General features: G+C 47.4%; 1 protein-coding gene across 1 annotated transcript; it reads left to right on the forward strand.

The window, feature by feature from the left end:
- The first annotated feature begins 480 nt into the window (after nucleotides 1–480).
- josd1 (Josephin domain containing 1) lies at nucleotides 481–24,048 on the forward strand. The gene is made up of 4 exons (XM_072492446.1): nucleotides 481–1,301; nucleotides 12,672–12,800; nucleotides 16,899–17,093; nucleotides 19,406–24,048. Exons 1-4 carry the CDS (start codon nucleotides 1,126–1,128, stop codon nucleotides 19,503–19,505), a joined length of 600 nt encoding a protein of 199 aa, XP_072348547.1. The 5' UTR covers nucleotides 481–1,125; the 3' UTR covers nucleotides 19,506–24,048.
- Nucleotides 24,049–24,063: the final 15 nt, after the last annotated feature.

Here is a 24,063-nt window from a genome sequence, read left to right on the forward strand (position 1 = left end):
AGAGGGGGAGTGCACAGGGAGAGTCCAGAGGGAGGAGGGGGAACAGGGAGAATCCAGAGGGGGAGGGGGCACAGGGAGAGTCCAGAGGGGGAGGGGGCACAGGGAGAGTCCACACAGAGAGAGGGGGGAACAGGGAGAGTCCACACAGGGAGAGGGGGAGTGCACAGGGAGAGTCCAGAGGGGGAGGGGGCACAGGGAGAGTCCACACAGAGAGAGGGGGGAACAGGGAGAGTCCACACAGGGAGAGTGGGAGTGCACAGGGAGAGTCCAGAGGGGGAGGGGGCACAGGGAGAGTCCAGAGGGGGAGGGGGCACAGGGAGAGTCCACACAGAGAGAGGGGGAGTGCACAGGGAGAGTCCAGAGGGAGGAGGGGGAACAGGGAGAATCCAGAGGGAGGAGGGGGAACAGGGAGAGTCCACACAGAGAGGGGGCATAGGGAGAGTCCAAGGGGGGGGGGGGAGGCACAGGGAAACTCCAGGTGGGGAGGGGGCACAGGGAGAGTCCAGGCAGGAGTGGGTGCGGGGAAGCACGAAAAGCGTGGATAAGGTGGTGAGGGATCATAAGGACTGGCGTAGGGAGAGCCCAAAGACTGGGGCACGGGGACTGGCACACGGACAGAAGCGGAGCCAGATGCAAGGACTAACCCAGGGCTCAGCCTGGAAACCAGGACATTGGTTTCCAACCAGAAGAGATGGTCTGAAGATTGGAGAAGAATGCAACTGTTAACACAAAGCCCTCTGCAACCTGGAATATTCTCACAGCAGCATGTTGGAGCGCACTGAGAGATTATAAACATTGTGCCCAAATGGCTGAACTTCAGGGAAAGAAGTACTGATTTCAGTCTTAAAAGTGTTAGACTGACAAGAGGAAAGTGTCCTTAAAGGATTGTAACATGCTACTGAGTATATACTTTCTACTTCTTGGATGTGACTGTGACGAAGTTCCGCAACCAACAACTATCGTTTATATTTGATTTAAGTCTTACTGAGTCCTGAAGACACTTGGATGTTGCAGCTCAGAAGTCTTAATATGACTATAAGATGCCTGGAACGTGAACCAAGATCGAGGTGTACTTTTTCTTGAGATTTGATCACGTTTCAGGCAGTTCATCTTGTCAAACTGAAAATGAACTGTGTCCCCTGGAAAGGCGATAAGTTAAAAGTGGACTCTGATGCTCCGGTACCCGCTCTGATTTACCACGAGAAACAGAGGAGAGAGCTGTGTGCACTTCATGCCCTCAACAATGTCTTCCAGGATGGGAGAGCATTCACAAGAGACAGCCTACAGGAGATTTTTCAGAGGTACCTGAAGCAGAGTGTCATTGTATCACGTTGTAGCATATATTACATTGTGGAGTTGCTGGGGAGCACAGTTGTTTGGGTAAGGCCATTGTCAGATGTGGCTCAGTTGGTCGCACTCGCTCACGTCGAATCAGAAGGTTGTAGATTCAAGTCCTGCTCCAGAGGCTTCAGCACACACTCCAGGTTGACACTCCAGTGCAGTTCTGAGCGAGCACTGCATTGCTGGAGGTCCTGTGTTTACAGATGAGACATTATGACAGTGCCTCCATCTGCCCTCTTGGGTGGCATTAAACAATCCTGTCGTCACGATTTAGAGTGGAGCAGGAGAGTTCGTCAATTCATCCCGCTACACTTCAGTGATATTTCACTGGCTGCAAAGAGCTGTGAGGTTACAAAAGGTACTAGAGAAATGCAAGTCTCTCTCTTCCAGCTCACACAATTGTTCCTAATGATGCTGCAGTGCTCGAAGTGACTCCGGAGTTATCGGACTGAAAGAGGCCATTTGATCCTTTGTGTCCGAGCTGTCACCGTTTCAACTACCGAATTCAACCTAATTTTCTCTGAATACTCCTTTTAATATTTGTATCGATTTCCCTTTTTAAATGATCTCATAGGCTTTCTTTCAATAGCCAGTAGTTCTAATTATGTTAAAAGTATTCTGTGCCTCCTTGTGGCTGATTCATCACCACATCAATTTTATTTTACCTTCAACATCGAACAACATCCTAAGGTGCCTCAGAGGAATAATTAGAAAGAGTTCGCTCTACCTTTGCCCTCCTCTGCCCTCCCCCTTTCTGCGCTCTCCCCTTTCTGCACTCTTCCATACACATACACACACACACTCTCTCTCTCTCTCTCTCTCTCTCTCTCTCTCTCTCTCTCAATCGCTCTCTCTCGCTCACTTTTCTTTCTTTTTCTTACTCCCATTTGTTTATTTTATGTAATCTCTGTGGTCCAGGACGTTAACATCTACCATTGTGTTCTGGATGTTTTTTATAGTTTAAGGGTGTGAGGACTGAGAATATTACCCACCCACATCAATTTTACTGATATCCTGCTGCTGATCAACCATGATGTAGCAGACGAGGGGCTGAATGGCCTCCCATGTTGACAATACTGTGATATTTTGCTGAGCATCTGGTGTGACACTTTAATTGGAAGAATTCTTGAATAATGTAGGTGTTTTTATCCCACACTTAGACTGAATCCCGGTGATTTATCCTTGTGCTGATTCTCTGATGTATCATGCCCTTACCTTGTTGATCATCAAAACATTGCGCCCAAGGGGTCACGCGATGTGAGCGCGGGAGCGGCTGCGTTTTCGTGCAGCAGGATAAAGTAAAGGATTACATTTTGTATTTCTCTCTTGGGATATATATGTCTTGCACTATGTTTCTGGAGAATCCTGATTGGTGTTCTGCAAAGAGGAGCAGTGATAAATTGCCAAAAGTCTTGTTTGACCGCGGTGGTTGGAGTGGGCTGGGCTGGGGCCCAGCTTACAGTGGCGTCCGGATGATGGCCGCCATTGAGAGTGGCTGTTCTCGATGAAGATCTCAGCTCTTCATCTTTAAAGCTCACTTTGCAAGGTATCCTTGGGTGAATGGTGGAGACGCACAAGAGAGTCCTTGCACCCAGAAGAGCACTTTCCCCGGTAGGGGGCCGGCCTTCAAGACGCTGAGCTCCTGCTGCATGTCATGTCGTCCACCCTGACAGGTTTGGGAGGTAGGGGCCGGGCAAGGTGTGCCCATGAGGTCGGGCCCTGGCGAAATGTGGGAGGCGAGTTCCCGATTGAGTTTGAAGATTAGCTGCCGTGCTTTAGTAATCTTGATTTGGAGGCTGGATGCATCGGGTTCGACGGAGAGCAGCATCTCCGCTCTTCGGGGCCTGGGTCCGGTTGGGACCCCAGACTCCTGGCCCTATATTATCCTAACCTTGATGCTTGTTGCGAGGGATTGGAGGTTGCAGAGCGGGTCGAGTCATCCACCCTCCTGGCCAGGGCCTAGGCTGTGGGTTGCTTGGATGCCGGAGCGACAGCTTGGTGGATGTAAAGGCGCTTCCTTCGTTCATTGGGATCTTTGAGAGATCCAGAAGAGTGCCCATTGACCGTTTTTGACATCAGCCTTCTCGTGCAACATAGATGGTGTCATTATCCTGAATTTCTTCCATAATCCTGGACATTACTCCCTTGTGTCCATGTTGTTGATTATTTATTGTTTTTTCTCCTGCAAGAGTGTTGGAGATGTGAGCACGGGAGCGAGAGTCTTCCTGTTCTAGCAAAAGCACTATTGAGTCGATTACGTGAAATGTGGTCTGTGCACAGTTTTACTCCTGGTAGGACTGTGTTCCTCCTGACTCCTGTGAGGTTTTTCCTCTGGGTTTTTTATAGAGCTATCAGAATAGGAGGGTATGAGTGGTGACGCACGCTGAGGTGGGTTTATTTAATCCTTAGCTGGTCTGTTAAATAGAGAGATTGTTCTTAATATCCTTCCTGTGATGGCGGACAGTACTGGGGTTCTTAGATCAGTGCGAGTGTTCTTCCCTTCGGGGTTTTTTCACCAATTTTGTTTCTTCCTTTCTTCACCCCAGGGCGCCCAACTGTTGGTGTCTTGACGATTCCTCTTCCCTTCAGTGATGGGGTCTCCCCGACTGGGACTGACATAATCATCCTTTTTCTCTTCGGTATGAATGGGGGTGGTGCACTGCCCTGGATGTGACTGGAGGGCCGGCTGGGGTGTGGGGACTGGGAGGTGCTGGGCTAGGCCAGGTCCGCTGCGACCCCATTTCCCCCTGGAGCTGGGGATGTCCTTTCTTGAAGGTGCGTTTTCTTTTTCTTACTCTAAAGGCTGGACTTTGCGTTTTTGGGGCGGTGGGGGGCGGTGTTGGGGGGGGGGGGGGGGCGGGGGGAGGGGGGGTGTGGGGGGGGGGGGAGACACACTATCTTGGTTGAATGAACAGTTTGTGCAACAGGGAAATAGGGAACCCGGGCTGGGCCCTGATCCTTCGCTGTCTTGTTTCTTTTTGGTAGTTCAAACTCCTTATCCTCTCTGCTTCTTGGAAGGCCCTGGGGGCTTGATCATAATCTGAACATGTTGCTGCCGGTCCCCTCTGTGCAAATGTGTGGAATGACGTTGGTTCAGGCTGATGTCAGACCAGGCCCGAGACTGGGGTTAAGTTGTGTTGTAAGGGTGGGGTGGGTATGAAGAATCCGTGATTGGCTCCTGCGTGGGTGCAGACGGGGTTGGAATCCGAGGCGAGGAGGCTGTGGTGTTTCTTGGGTTCTGCTCGAGCTGAGGGAGATGTATATTGGTGCATGCCTGAACCCGGAAAATGTATCCTGAACGCTCGTGGTAATTGCCAGCAGGGGTAAGGTGTGCACCATTTTACCACGTTTCATCCTGTTTCTACCCCGGTCTCTGATGGGGCTTATGGAGACTTCGAGCAATGTCTAATTGTATCAAGCCAGTTATAATGTCTGTCCCCCTCTGTATCTCTGTATGTTGAGCTGATTTTCTCCTTGCTCACTGCGATGTAATTATTTTGTTGTGTTGTTTGCAAAAATGTCCAAAGGAATATACTTACCTACAGCCTGGGCCAGAATCTGCAGCGATGAAAGACCCCACACCCCAGGACACACAGGTCTACAGGACAAACAAGATTCTAATTTGTTAATCTTGCTTGGGAGCTGATGAATTGGTGCTGTGTCAAATCAAGGAAGTTACAGTCTTGGAACAGGCCATTCGGCCCAATTAGTCTGTGCTGGTGTTCCTCTCTCCCCTGGGCAGTATTCTGAATTGTGCATCACCAACCACGCCAACCTCCGCACCCTATCACCCTGTCACTGCCCCAGTTCAGCCCATCTACTGTCCATGCCTGCGATACTCCCGGACTTGACTATTCCGATGCCCTAGATAGCGCCGCCCTTCCTCCAGAAACAGACTCGTCAATGATTAAACTACTTGCATCCTGTCCCTTGGTAGATCTCGGTCAGCATCCTCTGGTCTCTGACCTGTGTTGGTCTCCAGTCCCTGAGCACCTCAAATTTAGAATTCTCGGCCTCATTTAAAATCCCTTCATGGCCTCTGCCTCTCCGTGTCTCTGTCACCTTCTCCAGCCTTGCAACCTCCTGAGAGCTCTGCACTCTGGTTCCCGCATCTTGTGTATCTCCCTCTCCTTTCACCCCTTCGTGCTGGCCTTGCCGTAGTCATCTCTGGACTAAACTGTGGAATTCCCTCAATAACGCCCTCTGTCTCCCCCTCGCTGAAGACCTTCCTCAGGATCCGTCTCTAACTACGATTTTAGTTGCCCCATCTGATGGCTCTTTGTTTTTAGGCTTGGTGTCAATTTTGGCCTGATTATTATTCTGTGAAGTGTCCAGGGTTTATTTCTGTATTAAAGGCCATCGAACTGTGTGTTGCTGTTGTCCCCGCCCTGTTCTGTATCTCTCTCTTCCATTTTCCCTTGACCTGCTTATCTCCAGAAAGTATTTTCAAATATTGATATAGTTTCTGGATTCAGTCACTACATCTGGTCGTGAATTCAACAGCTTCAAAACTCTCTGTTTAAAAAAACATTTCCTCCTCTTCTCTGTCCCCTATCTTTCTTTTAATCTCCTACTTTCCTCATAAGGGTATCATTTTAAACCAAGATATACCACCTCACACTTACTGACATTGAATTCCATCTGTCTGTTGGCCATTCCACTGTTACGTTAATATTTCCTTGAAGCTTCCTTTGAACCTCAGGATTGTTTACTGTGAGTGGCGCAGTGGTTAGCACTGCTCCCTCACGGCGCCGAGGACCTGGGTTCGATCCCGGCCCCAGGTCACTGTTCCCTGTGTCTGAGTGGGTCTCACCCCCACAACCCAAAGATCTGCAGGGTAGGTGGATTGGCCACGCTAAATTGCCCCTTAATTGGAAAAAAAAATGGGTACTCTAAATTTATTCAAAAGAAGGATTGTTTACTGTGTTTTCTATTTCTGCAGATTTGGACACTGTTCCCACTCGTTCTTTGTCCAAATCCTCGTCTCAAGTTGTGAACAGGAGCTGCCCCACTTTGATCACTTTCAGAAGCTGCCCTTAACCCCAACGCTGTTTCCCCTCGTAACCAGTTTTTAATCTAGTTCGCTACCTTCCCCATATTCCCTGGTTGCCGTCTTCTCTTGTAGTAGTCCTTGTGGTTCCTGTGTGGTTCCTTGTCAAAGGCCTTCTTGGAGTCCATGTACACTGCATCTGCTACATTTCCCGATCTACCACAACAATTGCCTCCTGAAAGAACACCTATCAAGACTCTCTGAGCAGAACCATACTTTCTGAAATCCTTGTTGGCTGTTTACATTACATAGAACATACAGTACATAAGGAGGCCTCGGCCCATCGAGTCTGCACCGACCCACCTAAGCCCTCACTTCCACCCTAACCCAACAACCCCCCCTAACCTTTTTCTAGACACTAAGGGCAATTTAGCATGGCCAATCCACCTAACCTGCACGTCTTTGGACTGTGGGAGGAAACCGGAGCACCCGGAGGAAACCCACGCAGACACGGGGAGAAGGTGCAGACTCCGCACAGACAGTGACCCAGCGGGGAATCGAACCTGGGACCCTGGCGCTGTGAAGCCACAGTGTTATCCACTTGTGCTACCGTGCTGCCCGTTTGATTGTATCCTCCAGCTAGACATTCAATCCCTTTGCAGTCAGGTGCTAGAATTTTCCTCGGCACACATTAAGCCGACTGATTTCATTACCCAGGTTAGCCCTATCACTCCTTTTGAAAATGTGTGTTGCGTTGACCATTCTGCAGCCCTCCAGCACACCTGCACTCTTCTGAGCGTAACTCTTCCTCCTGGTGTAGATTAGCATGGGCTTTACTCTGCAGTTCACTCTTGCTGTATCTGACCTGGGGCTGCTGGATGCACAAGCGTTCCATCTCTATCAGTCCTGGCTGTGATGAGCGCAGACATGAAACAGTCTGGGAAAACTAAAACAATTATACTGTTGAAATGAATCGGGCTGTTACCATGGTGGCAACCGCGTAAGCAGGAAGAAGCGAAAGGTTCTTATCAGTGTTTGCATAATTCTATTCCAGGATTCGCAATGTGCCCGAGTCATTGACCCTACTTGTCAAAGGAATCCTGGAGTCTGGGGTGTACCTAAATAAGAATTTGCACATTATAGTAGTTACATTTGGAATATACAGTGTACACAATACTGTGTGACCCTGCAGTATTGGCTTGTGACAGTTTACAGGGATTGGTATAAACGTTCTCCAGTCGCTGATTGATTTGGCAAGTGAGGTTTAAACAAGGGCTTCATCCATTGTTCACTCAAAGATCTGATAAAGCCGTTTTAAAGGTATACAGTCTGGGTATCGGATCTGTGTCACTGCCCTTGCAGTGCAATAGTGTCCCTCACGATTGGAATTAGTCCGTTAACTTAAAGCAGGACACCAGGATATTGTCAGTCTGGTCCATTAAAGTCATAAATGAAAGTGAAGCAAATGCAACTTGTTTTTTTGGGGAGAAGTTGGAAGATAGAGGGGCTTCTGTTTCTCTCTCCAAAATGACTCGTGATCTGCAAGCAACTAGCTGCTTTGCCACGCAGTCACAGTTTGGTGAACGTGATGGTTATTTTCCCCACAGGAACATGCCAAAGGGCCAGTTCATCTGTTTCTGGTGGTGTTGGCTGAGGGAGGAATGGTGATTAAGGACACCAATAGAATGCTGGGGCAGGTAGTCCAGGCCTCGGTTCAGCATCTCATCTAAAGACACGGTCTAACTCTATTCTTCAATCTGGACTGACATGCTGACTTGCATTTAGTGTTCAGGTTATGGTGTGTGATTTCAAAAATGATTTCAGCACTTTGCCGCCTAAGTCAAAATAATGCGGAAGATTCGGATCAGAATATTCAGGCTCCTCTCCCTGCGATGAGCTTGTGTAAAAGGCATCTGGCTGCAGTCGACCTCAATACAGAGAGGAGGAAAACTAAGCACAGGGCATTGGCAACTTGGGAGGAATGAGCGAGGAGACTTCAGAGGCGAACTGAGCATTGTATTAACAGAAATGAGAAAAGGAGGGACTGAGGGTAGATTGTGAGAACTCTGATGCACTTCTAAAAACATGAAACACAGCAAGGCGTCACTGGCATTGGTATCTCTGTCACCTCCCAGGGTCATGTAACAAAGAAACTAACTTGTTGTAAAATCATTTGTTGTAAAATCTCCCGAAGATATTTTCTTCAAGCTGAACGCTTCAAAATATTTGATCGTCCAGACGAGGGGTGGTAGAAGACGCCCGCGTTCTAACTTGCCTTATTGAGGCCAGCAAGCGGTGACCTGGGCGTGAGATTTGTCTGTGTAAAAATGTGTATTTGCGAAGTATGCAAAGCCAATCCTCAGGGGTGTTTTGACGTTTATTTTAAAACGTCTGTGATGGAACCAATAGAAGCTGCACTCCTTAAACCTTAAATGAGTGTAATGACTGTCGCTTCCCTTTGCACCAGTAAACAGCGTCCCTCTGCTTGCCTACTCACCTGCCTCTGGACGCAACCTCTCGTTATTTACTTTATCAAATCCCCTCTTTTATTGTGAGAGTATTTCGAGTCCTAATATTTAGCAGGGAAAGAAACAACAGCTGTATTTTAACTGGGATGATCTTATGGGGAATGCGGTAAAAGAAAGAAACATGTACTTTGTTATGCCTGAGGATGTCTCAAAACACTTCCTGCCTTAACAAAGCCCCATCCTTCCATTCCCGCTTGGGTATAAGGGGAGGAAGGTGGTACATTGTCCCCGAAGACGAAACTCATCAATTGATGCCTTACTTAAGTGGTGGATCGACATATTATTTCGTAAAACCAAGGTCACAACTATCCCACTGGGTAGAATTGCCCCACCACCATAGTGGCTGCGGTTGTAACAATAAAGATAGGGTGTTTACTTTAACCACTAGAGCATTTTAAAAAGTCAGAAATCGTCTAATAGTGAGCAATGTAAAAGTGGTATCTTTAAACTCTCATTGGTAGATGTGGGTTGTCTTTTAGTTTGCCCGTCTCATTGTTCCGTGCACCATTCCAGAGACCTCCGCACGCAGTGCACATTGAGGGCGTGCTGCACTGCCGGAGGTGCCGTCTTTTGGACGAGACTTTAAACCGAATCCTCGCTGATTACCTTCAAGTGGAAGTAAAAGATCCCACATGATCAGTCCATAAGACATAAGAAATAGGAGCAGAATTAGGCCACTCGGCCCATCGAGGCTGCTCCGCCATTCGATCATGGCTGATATTTTCTCATCCCCATTCTCCTGCCTTCTCCCCATAACCCCTGATCCTCTTATTGATCAAGAACCTATCTATCTCTGTCTTAAAGACACTCAGTGATTTGGCCTCCACAGCCTTCTGCAGCAAAGAGTTCCACAGATTCACCACCTTCTGGCTGAAGAAATTCCTCCTCATCTCTGTTTTCAAGTCCCTGTAGTTTGAGATTGTGTCCTCTGCTTCTAGTTTTTCCTACCAGTGGAAACATCCTCTCCACGTCCTCTCTATCCAGGCCTCGCAGTATCCTGTAAGTTTCAATAAGATCCCCGCCTCATCCTTCTAAACTCTTAACGAGTATAGACCCCAGAGTCCTCAACCGTTCCTCATACGACAAGTTCTTCATTCCAGGAATCATTCATTCTTGTGAACCAAGTCAAAGAAGAGCAGGGGGTGTCCTGGTAATTATCTGTTGACCAACATCAACAAAATGCAAGTTATCTGGTCATTTATCGTGATAGTGTTTCTGGGAGCTTGCTGTGTGTAAATTGGCTCCTGTGTTACAATAGTGATTCTGCTTCAATAGTACGTCATTAGCAAAACACATTGGGGCGTTCTGAGGTTGTGAAAAGTGAGAGGGAAATGCAGATCTTTCACATTTCCTCCGTGTCTTGGGTTTTAGCAAAGCTTTTTTGGGGCAATGTTGAAATAAAGCTGATATTCTTTGAACTGACTGGGATTTTCAAGCCCAGTTGATATTTTTTCGGTGACTTTTTTCCCCCTTTCTCAAACATTAAAAACTAAACCTGATAAATCCCCAAATTTTAAATGATGACAGAAACTGAATTAAAGAATCTTTAACCCTGTTTCCAACCTCTCTTCCAATGCGCACTCCCTGTTAAATTCTTTTACACTGATGCGTTTAATGCATTTGTTCCAAGTTAGAATCAACTAATTTGCTGGACTGCAAAGAAAAATCTTTATTTGAAAATGTTGACGTTCCTTCATTGTGGCTGGGTCAAAATCCTGGAACTCCCTCCCTAACAGCACTGTGGGTGTACCTACACCACATGGACTGCAGCGATTCAAGAAGGCTTCACCACCAGCTTCTTGAGAGCAATTGGGGATGGGCATTAAATACTGGCCGAGCCAGGGTTGCCCACATTCCGTGAAGGAATATTAGCGATGGTAATGTGTTCTCCCTGCAATTTGCCTTGATCCCATTTTCACCATAGCACTGTACTTCGCAATTGCCATTTCCCACACCTATTCTCGAACTCTCCCTGACTGAAACTGTTCTCTAATGGTGGGGACTGGCCGGTTATAGTGCTCAAGGTTTATCCAAACTAGAGCGTGTTTTTAAAACTGTTAAGCACGTTAAACCTTGCAGAAAGGTGAGATTTTAATCTCAGCTCAGGGTTGGATTTGAGTCCAGGTTCTGGAGGTGAAGTGATCTGAACACGAGCTTCGCAACACCAGTAGCTGCTGGTCTATCACTGGTGATGAATTCACCTCTTACACATTGAGATATTTTATTTTCTTTCGACCATTTCACCCTCTTCCCAAATCAAAGCCATAATAAACAACAACTTGTGTCCGTGTGTGTACATAGCTGGAGAAATTTTAATTTAATTACATTTCGCAAGGAACTTTGTGCACATTACAAAACACAATCTGACACTGAGGCACGTAAGATGATATTGGATGAGGTGACGGGGGCAGCGCGGAGATGATATTGGATGAGGTGACGGGGGCAGCGCGGAGATGATATTGGATGAGGTGACGGGGGCAGCGCGGTGATGCAGTGGTTAACACTGCTGCCTCACAGCGCCGAGGACCCAGGGTCGATCCAGGCCCCGGATCACACTCCGTGTGGAGATTGCACTATCTGCCCGCGTCTACGTGGGTCTCACCCCCCACAACCCAAAGATGTGCAGAGAGGGTGGATTGGCCGCGCTAAATTGGAAAAAAAAGAATTGGGCACTTTAAATCTATATTTAAAAAAATAAGGTTAGGTTTTAAGGAGCATCTTGAAGGAAGTAGGGGAGGTGAAGAGGTTTAGAGAGGGAATTCCAGAGCTTGGGACCTCCAAAAGCTGAAGACACGGCTGCTAGTGGTCGAGGGACTACAATCGGAGATGGGCGAGAGGCCAGAATTGGAGGAGCAGAGCTATCCTGGGGCAGGAGGGGATGAGAGGGACAAGGCTACAAACTATAGATCGTTCCATGCTGGGTGCAAGGTTGTTACGAAGATTTCAATGATTTTTAACAACTGGTATGTTAAATTTTAATATAATCAGTGGAAAAATGGAAGAAATAAAACCAAAATGTGTTTGTTGCACAGCAGGGTAGGGTGGAGTTGGGATAAGGTCTTGAGTGTGATGCTTTATCAGGGTCCTGTTACTCTTTGGCAAGTAAAACCATGAAATGCACCCATTCCAGGCTTGTGTGATGTCCATGGGGAATCTTGAGCTGTGTAGCGCTCAGGGTTGGAATTCTCATGATTACCTCCCACTGATGGGAGCGACAGGAGTCCATTTCAGATGCTGAAATCACACCAAGCAAATTGCATATCCGAGCTTACCGCTCACAGTGCTCCGCTCCTGTAGTGCATTGCTAAATAAACCAAGCAATTGCACAATAATCTCCAGAGCTGTTTAAATGCAACCCTTGCAAAAGAGCAGTAGGTGCGGGAGTAGCTCTTGCAGCCCTTCAAATTTGCCCTGCCTTTCCATAAGTTCACAGCTAATCCTCTCACTAAACTCCCACCTTCCTGCTCATCCTCATAATCCTTGATTCCCTTAATATTGAAGAATCTACTGATCTCGGCCTTAAATGTACCCCAGGACTGCGGGTTACCATCTCTCCAGTTGGGGAATTCCAAAGGTTCACAGCCAGTGTGCAGGAACGTTTCACTAAGAATTGTATGCATTTCAACGAGATCTTTGGAACATAGGCCCATTCTACCCAATGCAATCAGCTGTGTGTAGATTGTTTTGCTGCCTTATTCACCCCTGTAAATGTAGACCATTTGATTCGGGGGGGGATGGGGGGGCGGTGCTGGATAGGAAATGATGCTGATTAACGTTTTAGCCGTGTTTAAATCTGTTCTTCTGTCTGCCAGGTTGTCCCCGAATACCATGGTAACACCGCACAAGAAGAGCATGCTGGGAACAGGAAACTACGACGTTAATGTCATCATGGCTGCTCTTCAAACTAAAGGTTATGAAGCTGTTTGGTGGGACAAGCGAAGGTAAGGGTGCGACCAGAGGGCCGTGGCTTTGAGTCCAGAGGTTTGAGCACATAATTAAGGCAGATGCTTCAGTGCGGGACTCATTTGAAGCTGCTGTTTTTTGGATGAGGCGCTCAACTCGGTTCCAGCGAATGCAGATGTTATTGTAGGACTATGATGAGAAATTGCATCACTCGAGAACGTGGATCTGTGGAATTCTGTACCCTGGAGGGCTGTGGGTACTCAGTCATTGAGTATATTTAAGATAGATCAGCATATTTTTGATCTATCAGGGAATTTAGGGGTATGAGGATCAGGAGTGAAGGTGGAGTTGAAGTAGACCGGCTATGATTTTATGGAGTGGCAGGAAAGGCTCGAGGTGCTGTTGTACTCTGTAGCTTACTCCTCATGTTGCTTATGTTTTGACCTATCAAAACTATTTGGATTTTTTATTGTCACGTGTACCGAGGTACAGTGAAAGGTATTTTTTTGCGTGCAGCTCAAACAGATCATTTAGTACTTGAAAGGAAAATACATAATAAGGCATCACAAGGTACATACGTAAATACCTGGACAATCGGGTGGAGCATACAGGAATGTAGTACTAATCAGGTCAGTCCATATTTGAAGGAGAATGATTTGTATGGCCAATATTTACCCCCCTCCAGCATCACTGAAACAGCTAACCTGACCATTTCTCTCCGTGCTGCTTGTGAGAACTTTCTGTGTGCAAATTGGCTGCCATGTTTCCATACATTGCAACAATGGCTACTTCTCATTAGGTGTGAAGTGTTAAGGACCACCCTGCACAGGCAAAACGCATGAACGGGACAGGCAATGTTAGGTGTAGTTATGATTAATGAGCCAAATTTAATTAGTAGCCTAACTGCGGGCAATAGTGATCACAACATGATTGAATTCAGTGCAGCGTTCAAAAGTGAAAAGCACAATTCAGATGCCAGAGTTTTAGACTTGGGTAAGGCTGACTTTAACAGGACGAGGCAAAAACTGTCCACGGTAAACTGGGAAGCTCTGTTAACGGGTCAAACAGCTGGAAGATCAGTGGAGAATATTTACCAAAGCATGTAACAAGATACAGGGTGAGTATAAACCCCTGAGAGGAAAAGGCTCCACTTCACAAAAAAAAACCCAGCCACGGACAACTAAAGAGTTTCAGGACAGCATAAAACTAAAAGAAAGGGGTAACAAAAATGCAAAACGCAGCACAGATCCGGACGAAAGGGATGGATACAAAAATCACAAAGCACCTTTAAGAGCTACTAAAAGCGAATCTAAAAGGAAACTTGCAAGGACGTTAAAATCAATAACAAGAAATGTTATAGTTATATGAAAGCCAAGCGGATGGTGAGGAGCAATGTGGGCCCAGTAAAAGCTGAAAATGGAGATATTGTCATCGAAAATGGGGAAATGGCAGACCTGTTGAACGATTAAAAAGGATGATAACTTGCCGGAAGTCCCGAAAAAATTAATAGTCGCATACTGACAAAAATGATACCCGGACTTCAGAGGTTAAGTTATGAGGAGAGATTACACAAACTAGACCTTTTTTCGCTAGAATGTAAAAGGTTATGGGGTGATCTGATCGAAGTATTTAAGATACTAACAGGGAAAGACAGGGTAGGTAAAGATAAACTATTCCCACTGGGTGGAGATTCTAAAACTAGGCGGCACAGACTAAACATTAGGACCAGATCGTTCAGGAGAGATGTTGGGAAGAACTTCTTCCCTCAAAGGGTGGTAGCGGTTTGGAATTCTCTCCCACACACAGCAGCTGAAGCTTAAACCGTTTCTAACAGCTATTTAAATCTGAGATAGATTTATGTTAAGCAAAGATATTAAGGGATATGGAGCCAAGGCAGGTGTGTGGAGTTAGGTCACAGATCAGCCATGATCTCATTGAATGGCGGGACAGGCTCGAGGGGCTGAATGGCCTACTCCTGTTCCTGTACGATATAATTTTAAGCTATTTAATTCCTTCGCGAGTGGTGGTGGGTAGTTATTCAATACAAATGTTATCTGTAAAATCAATCCTAGTCATTTACAGCCAGCGTTTGGCGAGAGAATTGCCCAATCGGCTCCATCATAGCCTTGCCTTGTGTTGTCACTATAAGCTACCGTAACATTAAGTAATTCTGGAAAGGCGGCCCCTGTGTGATACACACAGTACAACCATATCGAAACCGATACATATGCAAAATAAGACGAGCACATCTTGCACCTAATTTTCTTCCCTGCTCTTACTGAAAGATAACAGCGGCGTTCTTTATTTCACAAGCACTTTTAATTTGGTTTTACTTATTGTAGCTACAAAAACAGATTAAAAAGCGGACCCAAAACCTGTCCAGCTGAACGCAGTCCGAGCATCAGCTCTGCTCCAGTGCTTGGGATGCAATGTTGTGCAGCAGAAGCGGTTAGATTTGACCAGGATTGCTTCTGTTTGCAAGAACAGCCAGTTCAGTGAAGCGGAACACGTTTGCATTGCATCACCCAAGTGTCACAAGGTTGTATCCGCGTGACTGTGAAAATGGGGGGGAGCCGGCTCTTTCCCCTTCAGGCCCTCGAATCTTCATTTTGCTTCAGAATCATGTTACGCTTGACAAAACGTAAATGTTTATGTGCTCCAGCCCTGATGTGCACCGACAGCTGACGTAATTTGTATTATTTAAGGCTCCTTGTGCCCTCATTAAGGCAGGAGCACCGGTAGCCTCACGGTCAGGCAGGGGCTCAGGTTTACACTGCGATTGGATTGAATCCCATACTGTGCATCAGAATTCTGTAAATCCTCATGCAGCTTCTGGGGAAAAGAAATTGCTGTTTCCTGTTTCCCGCAATGATGTTCCAATCAGCACAAGCAACCTCCAGTCTCCCAAGTAGGCTAATGTTTATTTTGTTTTGGGGGGGGGGCCCCAGAGTCACTGACTCACTGCTGGGGTCTAATACCCAGCGTGCCGTAATGCTACAATATTTCACAAGAGTGGCTGCTTCTTCATCTGTCAGCACAGGCGGCGAGCGCTGAGCGTCAGCCCAGGCGGCGAGCGCTGAGCGTCAGCCCAGGCGGCGAGCGCTGAGCGTCAGCCCAGGCGGCGATCGCTGAGCGTCAGCCCAGGCGGCGATCGCTGAGCGTCAGCCCAGGCGGCGATCGCTGAGCGTCAGCCCAGGCGGCGAGCGCTGAGCGTCAGCCCAGGCGGCGAGCGCTGAGCGTCAGCCCGGGCGGCGAGCGCTGAGCGTCAGCCCGGGCGGCGATCGCTGAGCGTCAGCCCAGGCGGCGATCGCTGAGCGTCAGCCCAGGCGGCGAGCGCTGAGCGTCAGCCCGGGCGGCGAGCGCTGAGCGTCAGCCCGGGCAGCGAGCGCTGAGCGTCAGCCCGGGCGGCGATCGCTGAGCGTCAGCCCGGGCGGCGAGCGCTGAGCATCACCCCGGGCGGCGAGCGCTGAGCGTCACCCCGGGCGGCGATCGCTGAGCGTCAGCCCGGGCGGCGATCGCTGAGCGTCACCCCGGGCGGCGATCGCTGAGCGTCAGCCCAGGCGGCGAGCGCTGAGCGTCAGCCCGGGCGGCGAGCGCTGAGCGTCAGCCCGGGCGGCGATCGCTGAGCGTCAGCCCAGGCGGCGATCGCTGAGCGTCACCCCAGGCGGCGAGCGCTGAGCGTTCTACTCACACACACACACAAATAAAAATATTTTTCAGAGTTTTCTATATGAAGCCAACTGTTGGTAAACTCTTCAACTTGTTGTCTGCTAAATCTTAGCAAAGGAAACAGCTACATATATTTTTTTTTATTGAGTACCCAATCAATTTTTTCCAATTAAGGGGAATTTAGCGTGGCCAATCCACCTAGCCTGCACATCTTTGGGTTGTGGGGCGAAACCCACGCAGTCACGGGGAGAATGTGCAAACTCCACACGGACAGTGACCCAGAGCCGGGATCGAACCTGGGACCTCGGCGCCGTGAGGCAGCAGTGCTAACCACTGCGCCACCCTGCTGCCCCTAAAGAGCTATATTTTTAAGAGTGCCCTTTAATGTGGCGAATGGTCCCAAAGCAGTTGTATTTACAGAGCACCACTCAACACGTCTCCTGATATTATTTGTGCTTTTCTTTCAGAGATGTTAATACAATTGCTCTTTCGAATGTGATGGGCTTTATAATGAACATCCCCTCCAGCTTGTGCTGGGGGCCGGTGAAGCTTCCCCTTAAACGACAGCACTGGATCGGAGTGCGCGACGTCGCTGGAATATACTACAACCTCGACTCGAAGCTGAAACTGCCAGACCAGATCGGTAACGAGGATGAACTCAGGTTAATTGATCACCGAGCTCGATTTCCCACGATTCGCGTTTACTTGCGTACTGTGCAGTGTGTGGTAGGTGTGAAGCAGTGAAAGCTGGTGTGTGACATGTCAGCTGTACAGTGACCCCACCCAATGTGTTTGCGTGTCGACATTGGGTGAGTACAGAATCGGGCTGGCGTGTGATGCCTTCTACAGCCAGATAGCCCCTTGCCAGTTTTGGGGTGTTTCTCATGAGCGTGCTGCTTCTTGTTGATGTTGGATTCCACACTTGGCAACAGCCATCAGGGGGGCATGTTTCAGGGGAGAGCCCACGCACTGAGTGGCAGCAGATTATTTATCGGTTAGATCGAAGGAAGGCAATCTATCCTGGACCAGCAAGCACATTCCTGCAGGTGTCAGTGACCCTCGATCGCTTAAACCACACATTGAAGAGTAAACCTATTGCAACCAAGTCCCTGTGTGAGGTTCTTATTCGTTCTTGCAGCATTGGCATCACTGGTATGGCAGCATTTATTGCCCATCCTTAGTTACGCCTGGGCGAGTGGCATCTTACATTATTGTAGTTGTTTGTAGCAGTTTGAGACCAGGTGGATTAGTCGAATGACCTCTCCTGACGCAGCGAGGATTCTGCAGCTCCACGCCGTGCTCCTGGGTGGGAATTGACCAGGATTCCTGTACCGGAGGAACCCAGCACTTCTCCCCACCGCACCGCGACATAGTTGGTGTAAGAGAAAGAAAAGCATCAGAACAGAAACCTGTTTAAACGGAGGAAAATTAGATCCAAGTTTGAAATGTTGGAATTCCCTGACCAAATGTAATTTAAACAAGATCTGCAGCTCGGTGACCTGTTTAGAAAATGTTTGAAATGAATATGATTTAAGACCATTTCTGGGAGCTCAGTTTCTTATGAATGATGCATTCACTCACCAATTAGCCAAACCAACCTTCCGGGAATCCTTGCAGTGCAGAAGGAGGCCATTCGGCCCATCGAGTCTGCCACGACCCTTCGAAAGAGCAACCAACCCAGGCCCACTCCCCCTGCCCTCTCCTTGTAACCCCATGCATTCATCATGGCCAACTCACCTAACCTGCACATCGTTGGACTGTGGGAGGAAACCGGAGCACCCGGCGGACACCCAAGCAGACACGGGGAGAAAGTGCAGGCTCCCAGTCACCCAAGAATCGGACCAGGGTCCCCCTCGCTGTGAGGCAGCAGTGCTAACCACTGTGCCACAGTCCCCGCCTCACCACCCCATAGTTATTTTATAGTTGCATTTATCTAGCACCTTATTGATGCTACAACAATGAAATGAAATGAAAATCGCTTATTGTCACAAGTAGGCTTCAAATCAAGTTACTGTGAAAAGCCCCTAGTCGCCACATTCCGGCGCCTGTTCAGGGAGGCAGTTACGGGAATCTAACCGTGCTGCTGGCCTGCCTTGGTCTGCTTTCAAAGCCAGTGATTTAGCCCTGTGCTAAACAGCATGCTTTGAAGTGACTAGGTGTGCAGACAAATGATCCCTTCCTTATTCCCCCCCCCCCCCCCCCCCCCCAATTAAGCGCCAATTAGCGTGGACAATCCACCTGCCCTGCACATCTTTAGGTTGTGGGGGTGAGACCCACGCAGACACGGAGAGAATGTGCAAACTCCACACGGACAGTGACCCAGGGCCTGGGATCAAACCCGGGACCGCGGCGGCGCGAGGCAGCAGTGCTAACCACTGCATCGCCGTGCTGCCCAGTCCTCTGACAGTTTGTGTACAGCCGGCAAATGTTCTTGCTGTGATGCCCTGCCCGGTCGGGTAGCCTGCAAGTGTCATGGACCACTCCTATGTATACAAGCCACTTAGGTGAAGTGAAGGGGAGCGCCTTGCCGCCATTAATAGTCTATCCAATTTGAAGGAGTCAGCAACCTGGAATCATAGAATGGCACAACACAGAACGAGACCTTCCAGCACATCGAGTCTGGAACAATGGAGTAAGCACAAAGTGGTCCCTTGTTGGAATGTCGGTGTGTGAGTGTAGAGAAAGCGATTTATACAATCATATCTATTGTTTATCATAGAATTTAGAATTTACAGCGCAGAAGGAGGTCATTCAACCCATCGGGTCTGCACCGGCCCTTGGAAAGAGCACCCTACCTAAGCCCCACACCTCCACCCTATCCCCGTATCCCCGTCTTATCTTTTTGGACACTAAGGGCAATTTATCTGATCCTTGATGTGTTACTGCCCTGGATTCAGCATGAATTGAACATTTGTACAATGTTGAAGATTTTCTCTCACTTACGCTGTGCTGTATATTTCTAATCTTCACACAGAAAGTTTTTGAAACACCAGTTGAGGGGGAAGAACTGCGAGCTTCTATTGGTTGTGAGCGAAGAAGTTGAAGTTCGTCAAAGCTGGAGAACAGATGGCTGACTTGGGGATATCCCAATTGAACTACGCCTTTCAATCACTACAGCTGCACATTCAAGGGACAGAGCAAAGTTCTTAAACCACACAACTTTTGAAGACTTATCGGCGGAAAAAGAATTGCTTTTTCTCACTACGTATCTTTAAAAGACTTGGTGACTTAAGTATTCTAAAGGAGAGTCGGTGCTTTTTTTAAATATATAAATTACTCAAAGAGCAGAAAATCTGATGAGGGACAAAAAGTGTTTTGTTGCTTAGTGAAGAAAGAAATGTAAATTATATACATATCAAAATTGGGGGGGGGGGGAATTATCAAAATCTTGGGGCAGCCAGGTACGGCTTACGGGGTCTGGGGGTCAAGACTAAATTAAACAAGAATTTCAAGTGGGCAGCACAAATCCTTGCACTAAGGCCCAACCAAATTCCTTGCTTCGTAAGTTTAAACAGAGAGATGCCAGAAATACTGAGCAGATCAGGCAACACCTGTGGCAAGAGAAACAGAGCTAACCTTTATGGTTAGTGACCTTTCATCTGGAACTTGATTGATTTACTATTTTTTTCTCTCTCTCTCTCTCTCTCTCTCTCTCTCTCTCTCTCTCTCTCTCTCTCTCTCCCCCACCCCCAGCCAGCAATGCTTCCCAATGTTTTTTAATACAGCGATCAACACTTTCACTCAAAAACATTAGGAAATCAAAAGACATTAATGGGGGGGGGGCGGGTGTTGTTGAAGATTAAGTCATTGGGTACAATGCCTGTTTTTTTGGACATTATTTCCTTTCCTGTCTACACGCAGCAGCCCATGTGATTTAAGAGGCCTTGAAGTGACAAATCAAGTTTTAAAATTAGTGTTTTGGCCTTGAAATGGGTTTCTTAAAATGGGTGCAAAGAGTTTAAAAGTGGTAGCCGTATTGACAATCTGGTCAAAAGATAGAGAACATTGTTGCGATTGTTCAAATCCTGTAGGTATTAGTTTTCCAGTTATGTGTTGTAACTTGACAAAGTTTTGTACTACCTGTTGGTGCCAATGGACGTATCTGTGCTATTCAAATGCCCTCCAGTACTCCACATTTGGGATAGCCAGGGGTAACTTTAACACAACTCGCCAGACTAGAAACCCTACAATGCCGAGTGGGTGGGCAGGTTTTTCCACCCTGCCCAGTATTAGTCTCCCATTTTAATCGGGAGTGAAATTGGGTGGGGTGTGGAAACCAGCACTTCAGCCCGATCTCCACTTTCCCAATTGGGGGGGGGGGTTGGTATAATTGACCCCAACCCTACCCTGTGTCAGTAAATACCTGTCTGATCGACCAAACCTGGGGACCAGGAGCAAATTATATAACACACAATGTGGATGGGTTAAGATAACCAACAGCACAAATTATTGGGCAAGCAGGTACTGTCTTTAGGCTCCTTAATGAATGGACAATCGATTGAAAAACAGCAGGGACTTGTTCGGAGAGATTCCAAATTGTAGAATTTGTTGACTATATTTCATAAAACTTGCAAAAGAAATTATCTAAATGAAGTAAATGTTTATTTAGCTGACAGGCAGCCCAGCCATTGATACGAGGGCTGGAGACTGGGATCGAGCTGCACTCGAGGTTGATAATGTCTCTGCTTGTTCTAGGAGTTAGCGGATAGGTCTGACGCCCAACATACCTGTTCCATCTCGGTGTGCATCTTGGAGAGGCCTGCACTCCGCCAGCATGTTTAGTAATTTAGCGTGTGGCATCAAGTCTCGATGTAAGATCGGGTTTTGAAAAAAAAGGAGGGAGGAAATCCCAATGGAATAATTTGTTTCATCCTCGCTGTTACCTAATTTTGACTTCTGTGAATGTTCCTTGGGTTTCCTCTCACTGTTTAAATGTTGTGGATCATCTGGCTCAGCTCGACTTAATATTCAGGGTTCTGGTAAAACGATGCGGTTAACGACTTGCGTTTCTCAAATGGGTTTTCAGCCTGCAGCCTTGAAATAACAAGATTGTGACTGACCCGCGTTGGTAACTTAAATCCATCAATGTGGACAAACTGAGAAAATGTTGAGAAGCCTCGATCTTATTCGCTAGCTGCGGTCCGATTGCTCATGGGCACTGTGGTTCCGTTTTAAAAAATACCCCCCCTTCAGCTGGGCAGACGAAGCTCGAGACTGTGTGGGACAGGCTGCCCCTGGAGTTGCTGACTATGCCATCACCGCTCGGTTACTGGACACCAAAATGCTCATCACCCGCTGTAAAGTGACTGGCCTGCGTCTTTAAACAAGGCCTTTCCATTGGTGCCCAAATAGAGAGGACGGGGTTGTGGGTTTCAGTGAAGGTATTTAACACCCGCCATTGCCTCAGGATATCCACAAAGCGTTTTCCAGCCAGTGAAGTACTTTAGAAGTGTAGTCACTGTTACAATGAAAGGGTGGGATTAATAAACTCCGTGTCCACCGCATCCACTCTTTGTGAAATCGCCTCCCCTTACTGCAGACTAAAGCTGGGATAAGTAGGTTTGTAGGATTTGGGCCAACAGAATTTGAATTGGCGAGAATCTAATCTGACCTTAATTTTACGAGCTGAATTTCAGAAAACCCAGGGACGAGAAAAAACTTCAAAGATTCACCACCTTTGACACAAACATTTAAAGAGCCGATTGGCCAGAAACAAGGATTTTGGCGTGAGCTTGGACCCAGAAAGTGATCTTTTAGTCAGCTCGCTTGTAGTTAAGCAGTTGGAAATGGGCATGTAGGTGGTCTCAAAACACAGGTTTGTAACTCGAGTTTCAGAGTCAGGCTGCTACTCGGACTCCTTTGATCAGATGTCCCAGGTATAACTCCCTGCATCTCCCGCTCAGCAGCTGCATGGATCTTCCCAATGGTTTGCAGCGAGTTGGAGAAGTGTGGAGGGAGTAACTGTTAGCTATTGGCAGCTGGCCTGGTCCTCCAGTTGTTTCAACGCCTTGTAAATGTAAACTGCCTTGAGCACGCTGTCACCGGAGTCTGGCGACTACTCGAACGAAGGGGAGGGGTCAGTGTGAAGGTAACAGGGTGTTTATTGGAACGTGAACAGGGACATGGTGAAGGAAGAATGCAGTCCGATCAGATGTCGCTGTGCCCAGCTTAATTGCGTGACCAACAATCCAATGCTGAGTTGGCATTCTGGAAAGAAGCAATGCATCCATCCAAATTTGCAAACCCGCTGACACTGCAAAGCTGAGGGGTAAGGGGGGAATGAGACAATAAGACAGCCTCCCTCTGACACAGTCCAGTTGTATGTACAGAGAATGCACTCTAAAAATTCTAGGCAGGGGATTGTCGTTGCATCAAAAGTTTTCCATCCACCACAACTAGTTTCAAACTTCCGAAAATTGGTTACGGGGTCTCGTTTGGGAAGCTGCAACCTACCAAAAGTCAGGTGTTGTCACGCTGAGCAAAGCTGAACAGAAAAGTGGTTGTGCAACTGGACACTTTTTCTATTTCCAAACCAAAGATGAAAATGGAAAGGTCCCTTACACTTCACCAGAGTGTAACTAACATCTTGTTTTTGTCAGTCACTGGAATGGTAATCGATCAGATCTGTACTGGGGAAAGGATTTTCAAAACCGTTGCTTCTCCGTATGAGGTCAAGGTTTGGAGACAGTATTGTAGATTGTGGAGGGACCTGGAAACAGTATTTGTAGGTTATTTGGTTAATTGTAGGGTGGTGAGGGGGACTGGAAATGGTGTTTGTAGGTTGCATGGGATCTGGAGTAGCAATTGTAGGGCGTGAGGGAGACTGGAGAGAGTTATGGAAACCATTAAGTAAAGAAAATGCAAGTGATGCAGTGTTGCTTTCGTCAGTCCTGATTGGTGGGGTACACAACCTCCCGTGGCCATTTGTTTTTGGCAATGCGAACTGGAAGGAGTGTCAGCCAATATGTTATTTCATGAAGCGAGTGTGGTTGGTTCTGACTCGCATTTTAAAAGGGGTTGTTTTTGAGTCAGTGTTCAGAGAATTGGCCGAGGTTTGTTGCATTGGCAATCTCCCAGTCCAACTTTGCTGCTTTCTCCCATTAATCAGATTGGAGAGAGAAAAAAAGTGAGCCCACCCAACAGGGCCTCTGCAGATGTGTGTATCTCTACTGCCTCTGTTGCACTTTAAACCATGATAACTTTATTGCATCATTAATGCAGAACCTGGCCTGATTGCAGGCAGAAAGGAAATCTATTTGTATTTTTGCATTATCGGCACCATTTTGCTGTCAGTTGGGAGAGGGATGAACAGTGCAAAGCTGCATAATAAACACTATATGTTTTTGGTAATTGTGAGGATCATTTTTGTCTCGAGTTCCTCAGGCCACAGAAATAAATTGAGATTCTGACCTGCCCGCCTTGTGACCCTTTCTTCGTCCTATTTTGTGTTGTGTCTACGTGAATGGGGGGGGGGCGGGGGAAATATTGTTTTAATAAAATCTTCCATTAATTTGTTTAAGTATGAAACTAATAGTTTTTGTGGCCTTAATGTGTAACATAGAAGAGTTTATGTCCGTGTTTAAGAAAGGTTGTTATTAAACTTTTCTTGGCAACAGCCTTCAGTCTCTAACT

This window comes from Scyliorhinus torazame, chromosome 29 (assembly GCF_047496885.1).
Source record: "Scyliorhinus torazame isolate Kashiwa2021f chromosome 29, sScyTor2.1, whole genome shotgun sequence".
Taxonomy (NCBI): domain Eukaryota; kingdom Metazoa; phylum Chordata; class Chondrichthyes; order Carcharhiniformes; family Scyliorhinidae; genus Scyliorhinus; species Scyliorhinus torazame.